The sequence below is a fragment of the Gallinula chloropus genome, assembly GCF_964237585.1.
Source record: "Gallinula chloropus genome assembly, chromosome: 8".
NCBI lineage: Eukaryota > Metazoa > Chordata > Aves > Gruiformes > Rallidae > Gallinula > Gallinula chloropus.
In genome coordinates, this window is record NC_140093.1 from 4,884,078 (window position 1) to 4,906,738 (window position 22,661).

Below are 22,661 nucleotides of genomic sequence, written 5' to 3' on the forward strand. Positions count from 1 at the left end.
CCCGCCACGCTCTGAGCGGACTCGGCACAACACTCCACTGCTTCCCCCCCCCCCGCCTCAACAAGCCGCGGCGGGGGTCGGGCGGGCGGGAGAGAGGGAGGGGCGGCGGGGGTCCCCCCGCCGCCCCTCCCTCTCTCCCGCCCGCCCGGCCCCCGCCGCGGGGCGAGCCCCGCCCGCTCGGACACAAACTTTCCACCGGCGCCTCTGCTCCCAAGAAGCCCCCAAAGCCCCCCCCCCTCTTCCTCTGGCCCCAGCTGACCCCCTCCCTGCCACTGAGGCGAGCGGGACGCCGGTACCTTCCCCCCCCCCCTCCCCCGCCCCCACCCCGGGGGTCGCCCACCTCCTTGCACCCCGTCCCGGGCCGGACGCGGCTTCTCCTTCGCCTCAGCCCAACCGCCACCGTCGCTGCTGCTGCTGCTGCTGCTGCCCCGCCGCCTCCTCCTCCTCCTCCTTCTCCCGCCTCATGGAGCCATGGGCCTTGGGCGAGGCTCCCCCAGAGAAGCGGGCCCGGCGGGCGGGGAGGGAGGGGAGCGGGGCCTGCCGCGGCCGAGCCGGGCTTTCCAGGGCCGCCGGGTAGCGAGGGGAGCTGGAGGACCGGAGCGAGGCCGAGGGAAGGTCCTCCGCTATCCCGGCAGCCTCCTCCCTGCTTGTGAGGTAATGAGGGAAAAATGTACATAGTCCGCCAGCCTCCCATCGGCCCCGCGGTGCCAGCGCGACCATAGAGAGGGGAGGACGCTCTTTCCCCCTCCCCCCCCCCCCCCCCAAACCATAGATACCGGGACTTCCGCTCCCAGCCGGAGGACGCGCGGAGCCGGGTTCCCTCCTCGTCACGTGACGCGGCCGCACGTGCGAGGACAAACAGTCTCGGGGGCGGGAGGGGCTGCTCGTGCGCGCGCGCGCGCTGGGGGGGGGGGGGTGCTCCCCCAGCCGCGCGCTGACACCGGGCGGGCGGGCGGGGCGGGGGGGGAGACACCCTCACGTGGCGGGGCTGCCGCGCTGCCATTGGCCAGCGGGGGCTGTGACGGTGCTTTGGGGGAGGGGCGCGTCCATTGCGCGGCACGGGGCGGGGAGAACCCACACACACCCCCCCACGGCTCCTCGGGTCTTGGGCCGCTCCGCTGTCCCGGCGCCCATAGCGTCTCGCCGCGGCCGGCTCGGGGCAGCGCGGGGTGCGGGCCGGGGGCAAGCGCCGGAGCACGTCCCGGCCACGCCAGAACAACGCCCGCCTCCTGCTCGCGGCCTGCCCCGGCCCCGCCGCAGCGTGCCGGCCCCGCTCCCGGGCGCGGAGGGGCGGCCGGGCTCGGGGTTTAACCCCGCGCTGAGGGAAAGGAGACCGGCGCCGGGCAACACGCACAGATAAAGCAAACCGCAGCGCGAACAGGCCGCGCCGGTTACTGCCCTGGCAGAAGGCTCAGAAACAAGGAGCCCAGTCCCGGGGATGTGCGCGGAGCCGCGGGGAACGGGAACTGCAGCCAGGCCGGGCGTATAAAGCCCGAGTCCCCTCCCGACGCGGGGAAAACAGACCTGATGCGGCAACCTTTAACCCTGGGGACTTTATAGACGCACCGGTGCCCGGAGTCGAAAGGTGAAGGCAGCGGTGCCCTTCTGTCTGCCGGGCACCGACACTCCGCCCCCGGCAGGCTGCGCCCAGGGCTCACACCAGTTTCACAGGCGCAAGGGCACACAGACCCCTCACATACAAAAACCTCCACGTCCTTTATTACGGATTTGATGTATGTAGTACATACAGTTAACGTTACACCAGCTACAGGAAGCCCTCCGTTGCAAGAGGTACTTCAAAACAAGTATCCCAGGGCACCAACAGAGACACACACACACACACGGACACTATAAAATCACTTGGAAATGATTTCCCCCCACCCCCCCCTTTTTCCTTTTTTGAACTTGAGAGCCTCCGAGCCCTCAGACACTCTGCCTGCAGCACAGCTCCTAGTGCAGTGGCACCAGTTTAAAGATGGCTACTTCAGCCAGCAGAAGGTCAGAAGAACGAGAACGGGACGGGGTAATGAAGCAGTGTGATTTCCAATGCGTTGAAGCATGGCTGCCCTCTGGGTCCATATCTGTATGTCAGCCTCCTGTGTGGCCTCTGCTGCCTCTTCTGTAGCTTTACCCCTCAGCCGCAGCGCAGGGGGAGAGCACTGTCTGCCACAGTGCTTCACTGGTTCCAACTAGTAGGCACTGACACAGCAGGAGAGTTAAACAAGTGGGACTGGAAAGACTTTAAAAAGGGATGAGCCTGAGAGAAGAATCTTTGCTCGTTATGACAGATCAGTGACAAGCCCTTCAGGTCACCAGGCTTCACGTGTCCATCTGTTACCGTCTGTTCCCTAAACTCATCCTTTTTATTCAGGTGCTCTGCTCAACGACAAACCCAAACTACAAAAAGGTTCAGCTCCATTCTGTACATGTTCTCCATTTCCAGAGTCATTATTCTGGTTTTAGACCTTCTCCTTTCGCTTTAATTTGGACACTTTCTTGACAGTTCCGTTCTTGTTTAGAAGCTTCAAAACACGATCCTTGTGATCCAAGACCTTCAGCATGGAGTCGCGAGCCTCATTGATTTGATCCATCACAAGTTTACACCTCTGCATGTTCCCCTGAAACAAAACACCTTCATCACTAACAGCAGAGTGTCTAAGCCTCCCCCTTGCAACCGGCGACGCAGGAAGTGTTCCTACATGATTTGTTCCCAAGTCAGCTTTAGCCCTTGCTAACTGTGGCAGGGTTATGGGGGGGTGAAGGGTAAAGTAGTGTCGCTGGGTGGAGAGGCCACGGGGACCTACGTACCTGTATCAGCTCGTTGATCCGATGCAGGTCATCGTCGGTCGCCGCCTTTTTCTTGGGAATGAGCCCCTCCTGCAGCGCGGTCAGTCTCTCGTACACGTCGTGCTCCAGGTTTGTCTAAAAAACATCAGCACTTCATGAGCAGGTTCACTGCTGGGCCAGGAAACATGCGCCCGCATTAAGAGAGCTACACAGAGAAGATGACAATCCGTTCCCCTCTCAGCTGCTCATGTTAGTAATTCAGAAGATGGAGCCTCTGATGCAGAGCGTGGCACTATGGTTCGTACTAACAATCCTATTTACAGGATTGCTCCACTTCTGAACAAACATGGATCCTAACCAGAACTGTTTCCCCTATTGCTCACAATACTATTCCAGGAATGCAGAGGTTTTGGGGAGTTTGGTGCTAGAATGCAGAGCACCTACCTCACCCCCAACCTGAAACAGAAGCATCCAGGAATGTGGATCAGTGCTGCCTCCTCAGATCAGCCGCACCATCCCAAACAGACGCTTCTTCAGACCTGTGCATCAGCAGGAGGGAGTTGCCAATTTTGATCATCTGTACAAAATACATCAGCTCTTATGTCTGGATCAAAATCAACACTCTAAGTTTCCAAGCCACTTACGCCACATTCCTGAGAAAGGGGGAAGCATGTCCCACTCCCTTTGGGCACTACACACCAGCTCCTTTACAGTATCCCAATGTTAGATGACCATGTACTGAGTTTGTTAAAGCATCCTCCTGTCTTAGCAACTCTGCATTCCCCCGCGTCGTAGGAAGCTGCCGAGCCCCATTCACCTACCAGCTGTAGTAGCTGTGCCGCACAGAGATGGACCTTCCACCCTTGTGCACGACAGGATACACCCTTCTGATTGGCAATCTCCTGCAGCATAGCCTTCTTCTCTTCTGCCACCAGGAAATACAGAGATATGTTAGTTAGATTCCAGGGGTTTCCCAGGCCTCTCTTCTCAAACATAAACTTTACACCAACTCTGGCTCTCCCTACATCTTAACAAGCAAGTGAGCAGCACTTTGATTCAGACAGGAAAACAGCTACCCAACTGCTGCGCATCTGACTCGCTCATTAACAGGGCATCTGTATTTCCAGAAAAATTCTACCCTGTTCCCCTCCTGGTTTAAAGAGAAGTAGTGAGTGCTCTGTGTTTCAGCACCCTGCACAAGAGAGTAGAGGGCCCATCCTTCACCACTGAAACACCTATCTACTCCCTCCTTGATGTGTTCACAGTTGTGAAAACCCAACCTGAGAATGCATTCCAAGATGTTAGCTAAAAATCCCAAAAACACTCCCCCCCAACCTATACCTGATCTCCATTTTCCTGATGTTAGAGAGGAGCCCTTCTTTAAAAGCCCACCTCTTAGTTGACAAGACCAGTCACACTACAGCTAGAATGGTTCCAATTAACCTGGCCAGTTTGTTAGGTGGCAGAAAATCAGAACACTCAACTGTGGCACATCACCAGAGCATGTCACTTCTGTAAGGAGTCCTTTCCTTAGAAGTTTCTATCACTGCACATAAATACACCTCTGGATAACCATATGTTTTTTCTCTTTTATAAAGAGATAGCTACCTCTGTGCAGTGCCCTTCCCTTCTCTCCTCTCTTAAGAGTGGAAGAGATTTAGGCAATATCCAGCTAATGGAAGGCAGCAGCTCACTTGATCAACTCCTGTGTTCCCCAATTGCAATCGAACCCTTTTTGTGGGATTGCTTACACCACCAGCTAGCCAAGAATTCTCCTAAAACACCTGTAACAGGGAAGAGATCTTTCCAGATGAGTGTCAAACTACAAGGAGGAGGCTGACCTTTTACCCGGACATCACTGTATCTCTGGAAGTGGTGGTAAGCAGCTTTCCACGGATTGCGGTAATGCCGGAGCAGCGTGATAGGCGGCCTTGGGCGCACGGGGACGTATCTTACGCCTTCTTCATCTGGAAGAGGACCCAGGGAGAAGGGTGTTATTACCATCATGAAGTGGGGGAAAGGAGAAGACTGGCAGGACACGTAACTCCAGCACAAGATCAGGAAGCACTCACTACCTCTACGTGTCAAGGGACATCACTATACACAAGGTATAGAGAAACTGATACTTGGATTCTGTAATATTCGTATTTTCAAGGATGGAGAGCGATCAAGCCCCTTCTCTGAGAAGCAATGTTACACACATGACCAGGAAGACAGGCATTAGAGATGACCTTACCTATGTACTCCTTTGGAGGAGACTTGCGCTTCTCCGCCTTCACCAGCAAACTTTTGGCAGTAGACTTCTCGTCATCAGTGCTGTTTGTTTCCATCATGTCCCCTTCCTCCGTGGAGATGACGTGCTGCTGCTTACGGGGTTTCTTCCTTGGGGAGGCACCAGGTGGCAAATCGCTTGGGGGCATGGAGAGATTGTTGGCCAGCAATGCCAAGGACGGAGACACAGTACTTGTGGTCAGAGGAGGGACTGCTGACAGGGAGGAAAGAGGGAAAGGACTCAAGTCACCCGCAGCACAAAGGTAACACACTAACACTGACTGAATGCTACCTCCTACAGTAGCTGCTGTTTCAGTGTCTTGTCCACACAAGTGGACTCCACCATACATGCATTTCAGCTCCATGCATGTACTAAGACAGGTATTAAGCAACTGCCAGGACAGGCCTGTATCCTGCAAAATTTAGTGTCTCATGTACAAGAACCTCCAAGAACAAGCAAAGGAACAACTGTCCCTCAGTTCCTTCACACCCAAAGCTTACGTTAGTGGAATGCAACAAGAAGGAATCTACGCCAACTTCTGCCTGGTGTTACTGTAGAAAAGGTGCATGTGGATGGCCACCAGCACAGATCAGAGGCCACATCGCGTCCCTTTCCCCTCTGCAACCCAAGTAGAGATTCGCCCACAGTCAGGTCAGGACTGCAGCACTCCCTGCACGAGTCTACTCATACTGATGTCAGCGGCCTGTGGCAGGAGGTTCCTGCACCAACTGACACAGTCCAAAGCTGGGCACCACTAAGGCTGCAACAGAAAGTTGCCAGGATGGGATCTGTTTACAGTCTGGCCTACCCACAATTGCCAGTGAGAGACACAGGAACCCTGAAGAGCTGAGGGCTATCTACCTGTGCTCCTGATTCATATATAACAAGCAGCTCCTTCCATCACAGAACAACATACGGCTCTAAGGAACGCAATGAAGCCAACAACTAAAGCAGAAATCCAGTCCCACATAACCTGTGAGCGTGGGATGCATTCGTATCACTTCCATGCTGCGTAGTGCCTGACCTGAGATCTGAATTTTACTGATCATACCATCTGACAGCAGCTATGGCCAAGCTGGCTAAGTACAGTGATACGATGAGTGATTTTTAAAGTTCTAGAGAAAGATACCCATGTATCACAGGAGGACCCTGTGAAGTCCTGCTCTGGTCACCTGTTTTTCTGATACAAGAAAGGGTCTTGGACCTGAGCAGTAGAACTTGGGAGAACACTGAAATTAACTGTACCAATCCATAATACATCATCAGTCCTCCTGCTGAGCACGTGTGTTTTAAGTGAGGAATTCAGGCAGACCCTTTGGAGCTGAAACACCTGAACACGAATGAAGCAACCACATCTCCTGGGAGAGGGCAAAGAACTTTACGAGCTATGGGCACATGGGAACAGAACCCTTTGATGTACTCTGTGCTACCATGGAAGAGATGCCATGTCATTTCAGGATGGAGGTGTTGAAATCCTCCCACTGTCTCAACAACAGCAACAACCTGATGATGATTAACCACCACCACCTACCAGATACTGGTCGCATTATGTCCATAGGCTCCACTTCCTCTTTGATTTTTATCTCTGGCACGGCAGGACCCAGCACCGCTGACAGGGCACCGCTCATGGTCGATGGAGGAGCAGGTGCTGCCACAAGCGTGGTAGAAGTTGGCGGAGCGGGTGGGACGGCCCCTGGAATGGTGGACAGCGCTGCTGCGGGCTGCGAAGTGGGACTGGCTGCTGCGATGATCGTTGGAATGGCAGAGGGGGGCTGCTGGGAGGTAGGGGGGACCGCAATGGTGGGCTGCTCGCCGCCTTGATTAGACACTGCCTCCATAGACACAGTGACCGGAGTGGCCATGGACACGTGAATTTCAGGCTTTGGCTTGGCACTGTAATGTCAAAAGAGAGAAACAAGCTGAAGGTAACTGTGACTCAGCCATGACCACTGAGCACACAGCCAACGAGCTGGGCTGACTCAGACCGTCCAGTTCTTCCTGTGTCTGTGAGTAACACCTGGCTCCGTGATGTGTTTAACCACAGGAGGAGGCATCATCTCAGTTACCTTTCCTCCTCCACTCCCTTTCTAATCTTCTGCATTTATTATAAGTGCTATTTTCTTCCACTCACTGTAACAAGCCAATCCCATGATTAATTCCAGGTAACCTCAAAGCACTTGTAAAAGGATCGAGCCAGTTTCACAGTGAAGACAAGAGGAACTTTTACCCCAAGCTGTACTGTCCCCCACGCTCTGTTTCCCAACATAGCAAACAGTTACAAGCCAATTAATTGTAAAGGCACTGAACTCAACAGAAACAGAGTAGAAGCTCTGTTTACATTTCTTCAGCATTAATTTTCAAGTGTTACAGGAAAAAAAGTTTCAAGGCCTATCTTTTACAACAGCAGAGGGGGTTTTGTTTGTCTCTACTCAAAGCTCAGAACCACAAGTTTCAAAAGGTGACTGCCTGGGCTTCCCAACAGCAGAGCTAGCCGTGTCCATTCAGCGTCATCACACGGACAATTCAAAACAGATGAAGTTTCCCAAGAGAAAAAAACCAAACCCAAGCCTCCAGTAGCAGAAGAAGACAAGTCAAGATTATAATTAAACTATTATGGCGTGGTGGGTTGTTTCCTGAAGCCTTACCCAGCAGGCCTTGGTGATCCAGACGTGCTCCGCATAGTGCTCTCGACACGCGTGCTGGCTACTTCGGGTGGCTGAGGTGGAATTAAGCTTTTCCGGACCGCCAGCCTGCACAGGACAGACAGATCTAAGACTCCCACCTCTCTGACGCAAAGACAAATACCACAGAGAGCAAAGACATCAACCCTCTCTTGCCCAAACCCAGGAGTTACAGCTGCAGCACCGCGCCGTTTTCCGTATAACCCATTTGCTACAGAAAGAGTCTAATTTGATTTTTATAAACTAGATGTTAAGCTTTGTTTTCTTTAAAAGCTGAGCTGCCCTGGCCTAGTCACGCCCCGCTCGGGGCTTCTCCAAGAATGGCAGCTTTACTTTGCTCCTGCCAGTCAGAGTGTCCTGCTGAGGCTGCCAGGCTCCACCAGTGGCTGTACCACTGTCCCCTGATATTTCCAAAGTGAGCAAATCATCTGGAACTGAACACTGCTCAGACAGGCAGCTGCTTTGGTTAGCTGGACTAGACTGTGTAAAAGCCTGACTTCACGACCTCAGGGCCCACACGGGGACGTAGGCAGTACAGGGCTAACCGAGAAGTATTTTAGGGACTGTTCAGTCTCCCGTGGGGCTGAAAGTCAAACTGTTGCCCAAAATAATCAGCCTCTCAAATGGAAACATTCCTTAGTGATCTACCTCTGCTTCTTTAATGTCTGCTTCAGTTTTATAGCCTGCAGCCTCTCTAACTTTGAAAATGTTTCCACCCAAATAAAAAAAAAACCCCGCAACTTCAGCCTCAGAGGACGTATCAGTTCCACACGTTTTCAGTCATTAGCCAGCATGAAATGTGGTGTTAATTCTGAAGCCTCTTTATTCAGGCATTAAAGCCTAGACAGACAACATAAAATATTTTAAGAGTTAAGTTACTCCCTTCCTCTTTCCTAATCAGGTTTCACAGCAGGGTACTAATCCTCCTTTCTACTCATCCACATATTATTCCAAGAGCAGCATTGAAGACAAAGCACTGAATTCTCATTTCAGTAGATTATGAACTCTTTGGGTTTTATTACACTAAGTGAGAAAGCCTCAAATCCACTTCCTTCAAAAGGTCACTTTCAAGAGCAAGGAGACAAACTGTCCTCCTTGTTTTATGACTGACAGGAAGAGGAAACTGTATCCTACCCTAGGGGAGGCAGAGAAGCGTGTTTTGCAGATCAGCAGGTTACACACAGCCACTGCCAACTGAATAATCCGGTAAACTTTTCTTATCTCTGCTGAAGTGCTTCCATTTAGCTGGGCTAGACTGCACACAAGCCTCCTTTATATGTCATCTTCAAGTTTACTCACCCATCTGTGGTTGGTTTCTTCCGGAGGATGCTCGGGCGCGGGGAAGAGCCCTGGGCTGGCGCACTGGCACTGGCACTCTGGCTATGGGTTTGCACGACTGTCGTTGCTGCAGAAGCCGTGTTGAACGTGTTGCTAATAGGATTGGCTACAATGGTGGCTCCATCAGCCAGGACTACTGCTGGGAAGGGTGGACATTGACACAGCAGAGAGAACAGAGCAGAAAAAGCAGTGGTTACTTGAAGAAATTTGGTGACAAAGCAGGTGTTTGCAGGGTATGTGTTGTCCAGCTCCCTTGAGCCCTGCAATCTTTTGCTGTGGTGCTCTCAGAACACTTTGTTAGCAAGACCTCTACTACAAGCAATGTGTTCACTGAACCTTCTGCAGGGAAGGCAGAAGGTACCTCCTGCCTAAAACTGCTGCTGGGGGAATCATCTTTTCCCAAAGAAATGGAAAGAGCAGGAAGGACTATGGAGAACACCAACACAATCAGGTCAACAGAATAACACTGCTAGTAGAGTCTAAGCAACAATACAAGGAACCATCAGTAACTGCCATCAGCTATGCCTGTGTCCTGACCTTCTGCCAAAGCCTGTCTGGCCAACTGGTGGGAGCAGAGCACTTAGCCAGCCAGGAAGCCACCATGCAACATGCCTGCCAACTCTGCAACAGCACATTCTCCTGGTTGCCATATCCCATTTCTTCAATCACCTGGTTTCATCAGGTCAATCTCTTTGAGTGAAAGATGGTTTCTACCACAGTGCAAGACCAGGTAACCAACCACTGAAGGTACTCAGTCATATTTTTAATTTAAATAATTAAAAAACAGTTAAAAGTATGTTTGGGGAGAACAAGCATGCACATGTAATTAGCATGCACTATTGGATCTTGTAGCTAGATCAGTAATCAGAACAAAACTAAGCCAAATTTGTAGGACAGAAGCTCAGCTGCTCTGACTAGGTCTGGAGCACGGACCTGGTCCCTCTTACCTGAAGTCTTGGCATCGCCTTGTGGCTGCTGAGCACTGATCGGTGCTGGCTGCAGGCCCTGCGTGCCGATCGGTGCAGCAGGGTGGAGTCCTTGTGTCCCAATTGGCGCTGGCTGGATCCCTTGTGCACTGATGGGCGCTGGCTGGATCCCTTGCGCACTGATGGGCGCAGGCTGGATGCCCTGGATGTGACGGGCGTGAGACGCATCTACAGTCATCAGCTGCATGGGGTTGAGGTGGACAGTGGAGGCCACTCCGACGCCAGTCTGAGCCGTGATGGCCGAGTTGGGTGCCTGGGCTGAAACTGGGAGCAGCAACAGGGACACCTTGTCACGCCTCAGTTACCCCAGCACCCCTCTCAGATATTTACTATCAAAGGCTGGTTTGCTTTGGAAGTGCAGCTGGGCAGCCTGCTTGCTGCAGCAGTGCATCTGAGAAGGGAGAGCTCCGACTCTACACCAGAAGAACGAAACGTTACTCTATTTCCATTCCATTTTCTATTTCAAATCACAAGGTCTACTTTGGGACTCAAATTCTCTTTATTCTAATTATTTATCTACTCAGCCTGCAATCTCAAAAAGCTGTGTGCTGGTTTTGCTCAGTATCTTGTTTTACAGTGCCTCCAAGTACCAACACTTCACATTTTCCTCACTTAAAAGAAATAAATAAACAACCAGAAGCCTAAACTGCTTTGTTTCAAGAGACAGTCTTTCCACAGAACTTATTGCTGCATGAATTAAAACACACCAAACCTTCTGATTGCACCAAAGTCTCAAAAGTAAGTACACTTCAGAAGAAGGCTTATTGCCTTCTCCTCTTTCCCCAGCCACATAGCTGCAAAAAACCCCCAACAAACCAAAAACCACCCACCCCCTCCAACCCACAACCAATCAATCAAAACCACCCAAACCACAAAACCCAAACCACCCCCCTCCTGCCCCTTTTTCCTTAGCCCAGGAGGACAAACTGTTCTGAGGCCGAGTACAATCTTATCTGCCTCAGGACAGGACTGGCAATTAGAGGTGGGATCCCACAGCTAGAAGGAACAGGCAATCTTTTTGTAGCAGAACACTGTTCCCAGTGAAGCACCCTCTCAAAAGCTCAATTCATTTACTTCAATTTACAGCTCTGAGTGACATGATTCCACCTTTCCAGATCCACTACATGGCACATCATGCTTCTCCCCAACAGCATTTAACACAGCCCTTAGACTGCCCAGTCCCCAGACCTCCAGATTTCCAGTCTTTACAGTGCAGTACCACGATTTCTGCAGCCGTACGTGGAATGTGAGTGTGAACTTGCCAACAATGGCCTTGCTGGCTAACAATGGAGAGCCCTTTCATCACAGAACAAGCTGTTTTTCTCATTGTCACAGGATTTCGATCCAATTCTCATGCTGACAAGACACTAACAACTGCTGTCAGAGCCCTGAAACCTGGCACCAGGTCCCTGAGAATGATTTCTGCATGAATTACAGCACTCTTCCTGGAACACCTTATGCGAAACACTCTTGTTGCAGAACTTTCTATCCACCAAAATCCTTTTGTGAGACTATAAAAACACAACCACCATTTCAAAAGCCAAAGACAACATTCTTCTTCCAAATTCTGTATCAAACACCCCTTGTCTCCATGGTCTTTTTTAAAAGTCTCCCCTGTGCTGCTGTCTAAGCCCCTGCCTGGATCTGAGTTGTCACCAGTTACTGCCAAAGTTAGTACCTTCAGCTGATGCTTCAAGTCAGTTTAAATGTCTCTGTCAGCAAGCTCCTGCTGAAGAACATACATCTCCAACATACATTGGCCTACCATGACCCCATTATGCTACCAAAGCTCCTGATGGTCTGCAGTCATCAGGGGCTCTGTAACTCCTCAACTGCAGCCACCAGCCCCAAGTACGACCGCTCATCCACACGTTCTCCTTTAAAACCTTCAGCCAAAGCACAGGAAGTTACAACAGAAGTTCACCTGTCCCTTTCACAAGTCAGTCACCCTGAAGCCCACCTCAAATCCTGCTATGAAGTAGTCAGGACTTGCAGCTTTTCACTGGAATTTCGCTGACCGAAAGAACAGGCCCCAGTAACTCAATCCTCTGTGCAAACTTTCCCATTCAGCAAACGGGCTTTGCTACCTCCACGTCCTTCCAAATCCCCTCTGTACTGCCCAAGGGTAACACGCTGCCAGCAGACATAGATGTTCCATAAAAATCTGGATCATGCATAACCCTAGGGCTTGGATTGTGGAGATTATCACACCAGAGAGAACAATCCTAAACCGCTCAGTTTTACCTAAAAGTGCTCCAAGTTGGTTTGGTTCCCCCCCCCCAACCCCGAAAGTGAAAAGAAGTTTTCAGAAGTTTGGGTTGACTATGTGGGCTCAAGTTACAGAGTGTTTTAGTGACTGCTAGGCACCACAACAGTTCTAGCACGTTAATTGCTCCATCCTTTTTAAGAGAGCACTAACACACAAGTGTGCACTGCAGCTTGCTATTTCCATTTTTAAGGGAGGTTTCTCCCTCAGACCACACACTTGTGTGGAAAGAGATTACAGTGGGCTTATCAGAACACCAAAGAAACACAATCCATCCGGGTCTGGTTTGGAGGAGTTGAACTGTTTAGATTTGAGGGATCAAAACGGCTGTTTACAGAGATGCAAACCCTTGGATACAAAAGTTATTAGCTGTGCTTAGTACCTCTGAAGTAGCTCAATACCCCTTCCTCCTGAGCATTCACCTCAGCCAGCAAGCTGGCAAAGACTCCTTGTGACAGAGTCAAGCACAAACACTTCACTTCTCTCACCTCTGAGGCTCGTACCTAACCTAACCAGCAAGCAAAGAGTCAGCCAGCTTGTCCCAAAGCTTCTCTTACCTGGATACTGCCGGATGGTGGACACTGAGCTGGTGATGGGTGTGTAGGTGTGGGCAGTCAAAGGATAGGCAGAGGGCGGGTACGTTGGTAAGAAATACTGGAACTGGACAGGCACCGACTGCCTACAGGCAGAGAGAGCAAGTATTACACACACTGTTTCACATTCATCCTCAACCCCTGCCTTTGGGTCACTCCTTGAGTTTTGTGATCTCAGCTACTATGATTAACTCAAAACTACCAAATCACCCCAATCTATGTTTCTAAAAACACTCAGTTTCCAGTGTATCAGAACCCAAAGCAGCAGCAAGACAGTCAAAGCCCACTCCCATGGCCCCCCTCTTTCATAGGGCTGTTATCTCCCTACCTGTTGTCATTTCTGGTTTCCATTGCTACTGGGTTTGGAGATGCCCGGTGACTGGAGAGGGGTATGAGATTACTCCTCTCTGCTGTGTAATCAGACTGGATCCGAGGAGAAGTATGTGTGATTTGCTGAGGAACCACTTTAGCTGCATAAAAAGACAAGCATGCAATCAGTTAGCAGTCAAAGCAAAACTTGGTAGACACTGCAAAAGCCAGACTAATTCTCCTCAAAAAAGGAAAACTAAGATTTCTCACCACTTTGTACCAGAACAGAAGGGCATTATAAACACACATATGAATTTACACTTGCTAACAGATTGTTACTCCAGTGTTCAAACAAATTCCCCCATAGGACCAGCCCAATCCTTTCTGCTGTCAAGAACTTAACAATCCAAGTTTTCAAAAGAGAACTTGAAAGACACCAAGGGAAATGAGATCAAGGCAAACAAGTAGGCAGAGACAGAGGCTAAGGGGGAAATAGAACACACCTACAAAAGCTTTACAGGAAACACTGATGTATTAAGACACAACTTCACTCCTTGGAAATTTATGCCAGGGGAAGATATTACAAGAGTTCAAAAGAACGAGGAGGAGGTCAGCAGGAAAACTGAAATGAACAGAAGGAAACTTATGCAGTCCTGTAGCAAACACCTCGGGCAGATTCCGTGCTGAGGCAAATAACTTTCCCACCTTTAGACCTGAGTGTTCTACTTCCAAATGAACACGCTAACCCAGCTTGAGGCTACACCTTGCTCCTCAAGAAGCACGGGAAGACAGGAGGGAACTTGCAAAACTAACTGTGAGAACTACATTCTATCACCAAGCAGTTACAATGCTAGGTCTTACGATGTAGCTTCTGAAATACCAGAAGGCCCAAGTTCATCTAAAAATTCAATTGAGTAAGTTAATGAGCCATTTTATTTCTTATTCCTCCTAGAACATCTATTTCTGCCTGGTACTAAAACCACTATGCCACAGTAGACCTGCTAATTGGTTTCTCCCAGCTTGAACCAGTTTTCTTCCCTTCCCTAATTTGCTAATATGTACGAACACTGCTACCATAAACAGACAACTGAAGCATCATCTTCACACTGAGCTCACTCACCAACGGGGATGTTTGAGGTCGTGACAGCTGTAGCATGGGAAGAATGGGAGGGCATTGTCATGGTAACAATGGTGCTTGTAGGCGCTTGGGTGTGAGACACAGAACCTAAAGAGAAAAACCAAGCAAATAAACATACGAGATCTTACTATGGAGCCCAGTCACGTCCATGTATCTACATCCAAAGAAAGAGGGCAAAACCCCCAGCCCAGACGCCCTCCCTGAAAAACCCCAGTAATTTCTCCCCCCAAGTCCGCTCTGGCACTTCCAAATGCATGGAGAAGTCCTCAAGAAGTAATCAGGCCCCACCTTCAAGGGGAAAACCAACAAGAAAACCCGACAAAAACCCCCACCCCAGCTCACCCACAACAGCATTATGAATACTCACCAGCTGTGGTTGCTGAAGCAATCGTATTTGTTGCCAAAATAGGTGCCACTGTTGCTGCTGCGACTGGAGTACCAGTACTGAAAATGGTTTTCTATGAAAAGAAAACCTTCAAGTTAAAAGAGGAGTACATTTCAAACGTTTACTTAGTAGGGAATTGTGCTGCACTGACAGTAGAGAAGCCCAGTTTCTAACCTAGCTCATTTTCTGCATTTATTCTTAGCACTCAGGATAGAAACTAAATAGATGTCTAGAAGAAGCAAGAGGGGGTTGGTGTTTTTTCCTTCTTCCAGTTTACCTGAGCCATGGTGTGGAGCTGTGGCTTCTGTGTTCCTATGGCAGGGTGAGAGGGTAGTGTAATCCGTGTGGCTGTATCCCTCGGCTGTGCAGGCCGCTGAATACTGATAGCTGCAGAAGGTGGGTGCTGCTGGATGGACAGGGTGGGTCGACTGGAGAGAAAGAAAATGAGTTATGAAGATAACGACATGTGTGGATAATAAACACACAGGTAAGATTGCAGGGTCACACATCCTTTGTCTCTTTCTCTTTGAATGCAGCGTCAAATCAATGGGCAAGTTTCTTATGAGGATTTAGTTAGCACTGTTCTGTCCCCACCTTCTGTAAGCACCCAACTAGGAGGGCAGACATCAGTAACACCTGTCAGCTTCCTGTCAGGGATGCTTTCCAACACTGGCATGTCGGGTTTTTTCACCATGTCTTCATAACATGGGCTGGATTAGCCACATGCTGCTACAACAGAAACTCTGCTTTCCAGGAAGCAGGAAATCCCAACTGATTAATTAAGCTTTCTTTCTCAGAGTAACAGTTCACACTTAGAGTAACTTTTAGTCACAGAACTTGTCCTGGTTTTGGTCAGGGGTGAAACCACGACAGAACTGAAAGTATTTGCACTGTCCTAGCTTTAGTACTTTTGTACAACATCATCCCACATCTAAATGGTTACCAGCTCTGGATGATTTAACACATATGTCTCCCCTTCCTGCAGTCTCTGTAAAATCAGAGTACTGGAGATTTCAAAGCATCTCTACCTGAGGGTTGATTCTGTAGCATGTGCTGCTGTTGTAGTTATAACAGGGGACTGAGCTCTTGTGGCTGAGACAGTTGCCACCACAGCCGGAGGAATAGTGCTTGAGGTTGTCACAGGGGGACGAGACTGTAAAAGAGTCAGAAAGAGACATATTCAGAAAGGAAATACTGCTATTGAGATAATTGCTAGGAATTACTTGGCTGAAACTGTGTTTTCTAGATTTTGTTACTAAGTTTTGGCATTCTAAGACATTTTTGGTCTCTCTGACTTGATCTGCAACTAAGTGGATCTGTCCCAGGATTCAAAGCATGCACACTGCAGGAATCAGTAACCAGCAGGTAACAAGGCCAGGTCCCTTGAAGGTCTTTAGGAAAAAAGCCAAAGGTCAGTCCCCTTCAGAAGGAAAAGAAACCCTGACCCAAGTATATACAGGAACTCAAAGCACGACATAAAGATGTTTAACCTTTTACCCTAACACTGAGCACTAGTACTACTGTAGGGAGACAACATCTGCAATCTTCACCTTAACTGTGTACATACACTGAGGAATACAGAGGCATATTTAAAAGTTTTTAATTCTACATCAATACATATATATTTAAGAAGAAACCAAATCGAGCCTATCACACCAGACCTTTCAGACTTTACACCCTCCTTGTGTTTTCCAAGCGCATTGGAGATGTTTAAAAAACCCAGTTTCTGGCAGCAAGTCTACAAAGGAAATAAAACCACAGGACTAACACAGCTATTTCAGTACTTGCTGTTAGAAACGGGTACCCAAGAAACAGAACCCAAGAGCCAATGGAAGCCTCAGCCCAGGAAATACACAACTACAAGAAGTGTCCAAAGACTCTGGAGCCAGTGGTCAGCATTCTGCAGAGCTGCCTGGCTGCTACCTGCCTGGATTGGCTGATGGATGATGTGCTGAACTGCTGGCTGAGCCGTAGCTGCATTTGGCAACTGCGAGGCTGGTCTCAGGACTGTAGTTACTTTAGAACTGGACATCACCGCAGCAGCCGCTGCACCTGGGGAACAGACAGAGTGTGTTAAAATACCCTGCACCCAAATACCTCTGATATGACCACAGAGACAGACTCTGATGTTATATGGTATGTATTTCAGACCAAATGTATTTCAGATGTATGTCAGTTCAGGTGACACTGGTTCAAAATTGTGGTTTAAACTGGCAGACAGCTAAAACACCACAGCTGTTTGCTCTCTCCAGTTCCCATGGTGGGAAATAAAAGGAAAAAAAAGGGAAAAAAAGGGAAAAAAATAAGAAAAAAGGTAAAACTTGTGGGTTGAGATAAAGACAATTTAATATGACAGAAAAGGAAATTAATAACTAACAATAAGAGAAAAAAATTAAAAATAAATAATGACAATGCTAAATGAATATACAGAATAAGGAAAACACAGCACAATGGCTTACCACTCACAGACCACCAGCTAGTTCCCAAGCTGCAGCCTAAACCCTTAGCCAGCTTCCCCCAAGTTACATGGTGAGTATGACATCACATGGTATGAAATACCCCTTTTGTCACTGTGGATCAGCTCTCCTGACCGTGTCCCCACCACCACTTCTCAGGCACCCCCCACCTCCTCGCTGACGGGGTAGTTTGAGCAGCCAAGAAGTCCCTGACTTGGTGGAAAACCTTGCTCAGCAACAGCCAAAACATCAGTGTGTTATCAACACCACTCTACAAATCCTAAACACAGCTATAGACTCCCTTCTAGGATGAAAATTAACACTATCCTGTCCGAAACCAGGACAGTGAGGAAGGGTCGGTATTAATTCAAACAAGTTTGCTTTATTGATACCTCTTACACCCTGTAAGAACCTTCTATTGAACCTCCATTCTTTTCATATTCCAACAAACAGAAGTCAGTAAAAATAATCCAAACACTATGATCACTGGGTTCTGAAGAAAATGATGTGCAATAGAAGAAAAAGAAACCAAACAAAAACCCCACCCAACTTCTACAGCTACAGCAGCATGGGATTTCAGATAATTTGTCTGCTGTCAGCTGTCTCCTCATCAAAAGAAACTGCTGTCAAAGGCAAAATGCCTTGAAATCATTTCATAGGACAGACTGCATAGGTTCTGTAGATGTCCCTAGCTGAATTTATTACCTCAAGAGGTAATGTTCCAGCTGAGAGAATAACAGCAGGGGAATAAAACCCACAAAAAGCCAAAACACACATTAAATTACAATACAAAGCCTGTGGCAGCTGTCCCAGAAGAATCAAGGGAACAAAAATTACTATTTTACATTTTATGTCACTGACAAATAAAGCTGCACAGTCCTTCCACCTACTCTAGTAAAAGTTTAGGTCTTTGCTTGTACCAATTTATTTTTCTCAAGTGAGCAAATGCCATCAAATATGAAGAGAAATAAAAATACAAACTGCACTTCAAATTCAATTGGACTGGAAACCCAACCCAGAAGGTTTTTGGAAGTAAAACTGCAGTCAGAAATCAGACTGCATCAAGCACAGGGCTTCCTGTAAGGGGCTGGTCTCCTCTTTCCTTTGTGAGCCGCAGCAATCAAAATCCCAGGAGACAACAGCCTGTAGCCAGCACCAGCATTTAACTTAAGGGTAAATGCAAACACAAACAATACGGTGTGTTATCACACACAAGTGATCCTATGACACGTGGGAACCAGAATGTGCCTCACAACCCTTCAGGTGCTGCTGTCATACATACACAACACTTGCTACCAAGACCATACATGACATTTTTCAGGACAGGCCAGTCCACACTGGTGTATGTTTTGCCTCGAAGGCGTTCACTGTGTTAACAGCACAGACCTGCTGATATCTGCCAGCGCTGTACACAGTCACACAGTCCCACCCTAAGTGACTGAAGGCAGCGTTATACATCAGAGGCCAGCAGTCACCTCTCTGTGCCAGCAGTTTGAACAGCTGGAGCATTGGCTGAGTGAGCAGTGAGGAAAATTTGTAGAGGTGAAGGCTAGATGCACCCCTCTGAGAGGCTGTGAAGAGAAGGCATGGACAGCACAGCTAGATCTTTACCTCGGGGTAGGTGAGAAGCTCCGATGTGTAGTGGAGGCCCAGGAGCGCTACTTCTGATGATAGACATCTGCACATTGGTAGCCATGATATGATGCAAGTTACTAGGGTGCCCCTGCAGAGTTCAAGAAAGAGCAAACCCCAAAATGAACAGTGAGCTGTGCTAACGAGAACCAACAGCCACACTAACAGCGTTACCATACCCCTGTCCCAAAGTGAAGAGATTTTACAGAAATACATGGCTTACAAAGGTTGCATGCCTTGTAAGCTGAGTGGGGAAAGAGGCAGATGTTTCTGCAGGATTAAGCTGCAGACCCTGCTGACACTGTGCCTGGAAGATGTAAACATTTATCTGTTTCACCAGTCTCTTTTTCCTAGTTGGTGCCTGGGTGACAGCCAGTCAGCAGTCACCACATTATCAACCAGAGAGGCAGACCTTCTGCCATCAGGGCTCTGTCAGGCATAGATTTGTGCCACCTCTCAAGTCAGTGAAGTCAAGAGCACAGTGGGAACCTGGCAAATGATGCAATAAATGATTCCTATTTTCTAATAATTCTACACTTCAAAGAGATATTAATAAAGATAAAAGTCCACTGAAGCTGTTGCACATCCTTAGCCACAACAACTCAAATCCAGCAAAGGCACTTTGTCTGCACTAGAAATTCTCCACTTGAGATGGATCAGCAGGAGCTTTAAAAGGAAGACTCCACTGCACAGCAGCTTTTGGGTCAACAAAACAGCAGCTTTCTAAAGAGCCAGTGGCAGCCGAGTCTGAGGGCTGATGCAGATCAGGTAGAACTGATCCACAAACCAGTGGGCAGCGAATGGGGAAATGTGCTGTGTGTACCCTTCCCTCCTGCTACAACAGCTGACCTCAGCTGTACCAATACCTGTACTTATCTGACAACACCATGAGCTGAAACAGAAAACAAAACAAAACCAAACCCCCCCAAACCAGACCTGTTGCCCACTGATTGTTGCCACGGGAATTGTTGGAGCCTGTGGTATGTTGCTTTCCATGGTCACAGTAACTTGGCCAGGAACTTTTGCAGGAGCCGAGAGAGTAGAGGGTGGAGCAGGAGCAATGGGCCGGCTGGGCATGGTGGGTTTCAAGGGAGGCTGCAAGAAATACAAAGACACAAGTGTTGGCAGCTCTACATGTGAGCTCAGTGCTGAGGCAGAAGTAGTTTTTGGGGGTCAAAGCCTGGAGAAAGAGTTGACTTTGCATGAGGATAAGTATTGTTAAGTATTAGGAGAGGAAGGATGTTGGTCATTTAAGCTATTCCATTTCCACTTGGAACAGAGAAAGGGCATCTTTTGTACTGGAAATACGCAGCTCCCAACATGCTGTGTGAGTCACCAGTGGCACCTGTGAGAGCATTGGCACTCCCCTACAGACACTGAGTGTGAACGCTTCAAGGGAGATTCTCATCCAGTCTCATGGAGAAAAGATCCCAGAAACTGACTGAAATCACTGTTCTCTTAGGACATAAACAAATAAACAAACTACCCCCTCAAAAATAATGCTGTGAGATGACAAAGTCCTCTGTGTGTCATATGGGGACATCTAAACTCACAAGGTAGCATCCAGTCAGCAGAACCATGCAAGTAAAGGTTAAGAAGCAAAAGCAGAAGAGTTTTTGGTGTGATTTTATATTTTTTTCCCTCAACACTCTACCTTACAATATAGATTGTAATTTTTTTTTCCTCCTATGAGTCGTGAGCCTTCTCATTACCTTCATAAGTCCATCTGAAAATGAGAGTGGGACAGCTGGAGTCAGATGTGCTGGCGGTGCTGTCACTGTCACCGGGGCACCAGACTGAACAGGGTGGTGCTGTGTCAACATCTGAACCTGTGGATATGGCCGAACCACCACGGGTTCCTGCTTCTCTTCTCGAGGCTGTATAGAGCTGCCGGGACCCACATGCTCTCTGGGAGCAACTTCTGAGTCGCGACTCGATTCATCACTCGCTAGTGAGAGAGAGAACAAGAGGAAAGAAGTAAGAAAGGTGAACGAGTCTGCAGTGCTCACCCATCAGCTCAGGGGTGTGATGTCAGAAACAGTCTGAATAAATGTACCCTGATCATTAAACACACTCCAGAGACCAAAATGCTGGGAGCGCTGGCACTGCTTCTGCAGGTTCCCCTCAGAACTGACCGGCTTTGTGATGCTGGGCAGCCTGGGGCCATGGCCAAGAAACCCACCTGAATACCTTGTCCAAACAAAGAATGACCAAATCCTCTTTCAAGTGAGAAATACACGATTACCTAAGTAACCTCCATAGAGTCCCACATCAAACAGGTCATACTGAAAACTCTCTGTTTGATGCCTCGTCTGTCTGCGTACTGGGCTGAAAACCAAGTATAAGCCTTCCCACAAAGGAAGCCAATCTGCCCCAGGCATCTCTGGCAGCCTACGGGAACCCTGTCACCCGGGCAGGGACAGCAGGATCCAGGGCTCCCGCCGCAGGGCACCCGCACCCCGGTACTCACGGAGCGCCCCAGCCGAGGGCACCCGGGGGAGAAGCCCTACGAAAGAGAGGAGCAGCTCTGCCCTGACGCCGCTCCCCAGCCTGTGGCTGAACCGATTCTCGCGTTATTCTTCGCATTCGGGACGGCGACAGCGCCCTACCGGGGCCCGTTCCTCCCGCCACCCCCTGCCCACGGCACACCGGCACCGGTCCCAGCCCGCGGAGGGGCCCGGAAGCCGCTTACCTGTGGCGGCGGGGGCGATGAGCCCGGCGGAGCCGCTGGTGGGGATGGGCGGCGGCGGCGCTGGTCCCAGGCCGGCGGGCGGCGCGCCCGAGCGGGGAAACTGCTGCGAGCTCATGTCCGCCTGCGGGCACCGCCGACCGTTATGGTACGTCACGGCACGTCACGCTACCGGTACGCCCTGCCCGCCTTCTCCCGCCCCCCCTCCCCGCCTCACGGGGAGCAACGACACCCCCCACCCCCCCCCCCACAGGCACCGCCCCCCGCTCCCGCCCCGCTCATTGGGCGCGGCGGTAGCGACACTGCCAGCCCTGCGCCAATGCGGCGCGCCCCCTCCACGCCGGCCAATCCAGCGCGGGCCGCCCCAGCCAGTGAGAAACGGCCCTGCTAATGACTAATGACCTCACGAAGCGGCGAGCCAGTGGCGGGGAAGAGAGCGCTGGCCAATGAAAGCCGGCCGTGCCGCCCGGGCCCGTCCTACCCTGCCGTGCCGCCGTGAGGGGCCGCAGGGCCCGGATGTTCCCGGGAGCGCGGTGGCGCCCAGGGCCGCCCCTACCCGCGCCCAGCGTACCCCACGGAGCCCGGCCCGTTCCGCCCCGTCCCTGCCCTCCCCGGCCAGCCCTGCGGGGGGCCGGCCTCCGTCCCTTCCCGCCCTCCCGCCACGGTCGCGGTCCCGCCGCCGCCGCGCAAGGCAGGGCCCCGCCCCTCTCCACCGCCGCCTCAGCCTTTCGCCCTTCGCTACAACGCTGCCGCCAGGCGCGGGCTACTCCCCGCCACCGCGCGCCGAAGCGTCCGCTGCCGCCCCCCCGCCCGCGGCCCTTTCCCAGGGGTGCGCTCAGACCCCGGCCGCCGAAATGAGGCGGCGCCGGTCGCGCTGCCCGCGGCGTTACCTGTGCCCGGGGCGCCCCGCGGCAGCCGTCGCTAAGCGAACCACCGCCGAGAGCCCAACTCCTCTTCCGCCGCCGCAGCCGCCTGCGGCGGATTGGTCCCGGTCGGCCCCGCCCACCCCGTCGCGCCCCCGCCCCATTGGCCGCGGCGCCCGTCCCCGCGGGCCTGCCGGGACGGGTAGTCCGCGCGCACCCTCGGCCGGGCGAAGACCTCGCGAGAAGCGGGAGGGGCGGTACCTCGG

The 22,661-nt window shown here is 50.6% G+C and overlaps 1 protein-coding gene across 5 annotated transcripts; it reads right to left on the bottom strand.

Moving 5' to 3' along the window:
• Positions 1–1,712: 1,712 nt before the first annotated feature.
• SAP130 (Sin3A associated protein 130) lies at positions 1,713–21,650 on the bottom strand (the record flags this gene model as incomplete). Of its 5 annotated transcripts, none has more annotated exons than XM_084267682.1 (20): positions 1,713–2,618; positions 2,809–2,922; positions 3,609–3,712; positions 4,629–4,754; positions 5,024–5,269; positions 6,591–6,952; positions 7,705–7,809; positions 9,040–9,214; positions 10,026–10,328; positions 12,888–13,009; positions 13,252–13,393; positions 14,353–14,457; positions 14,738–14,828; positions 15,033–15,183; positions 15,784–15,908; positions 16,683–16,807; positions 18,823–18,934; positions 19,780–19,938; positions 20,556–20,791; positions 21,536–21,650. In XM_084267682.1, the coding sequence occupies 20 exons, from the start codon at positions 21,648–21,650 to the stop codon at positions 2,460–2,462; spliced, it is 3,177 nt and encodes a 1,058-aa protein (XP_084123808.1). In that variant the 3' UTR covers positions 1,713–2,459. The 5 variants fall into 5 exon arrangements, with proteins under 5 accessions (XP_084123808.1, XP_084123807.1, XP_084123806.1 ...); XM_084267681.1 differs by having other exon boundaries at positions 5,024–5,272; XM_084267680.1 differs by having other exon boundaries at positions 5,024–5,272; positions 9,040–9,217.
• Positions 21,651–22,661: the final 1,011 nt, after the last annotated feature.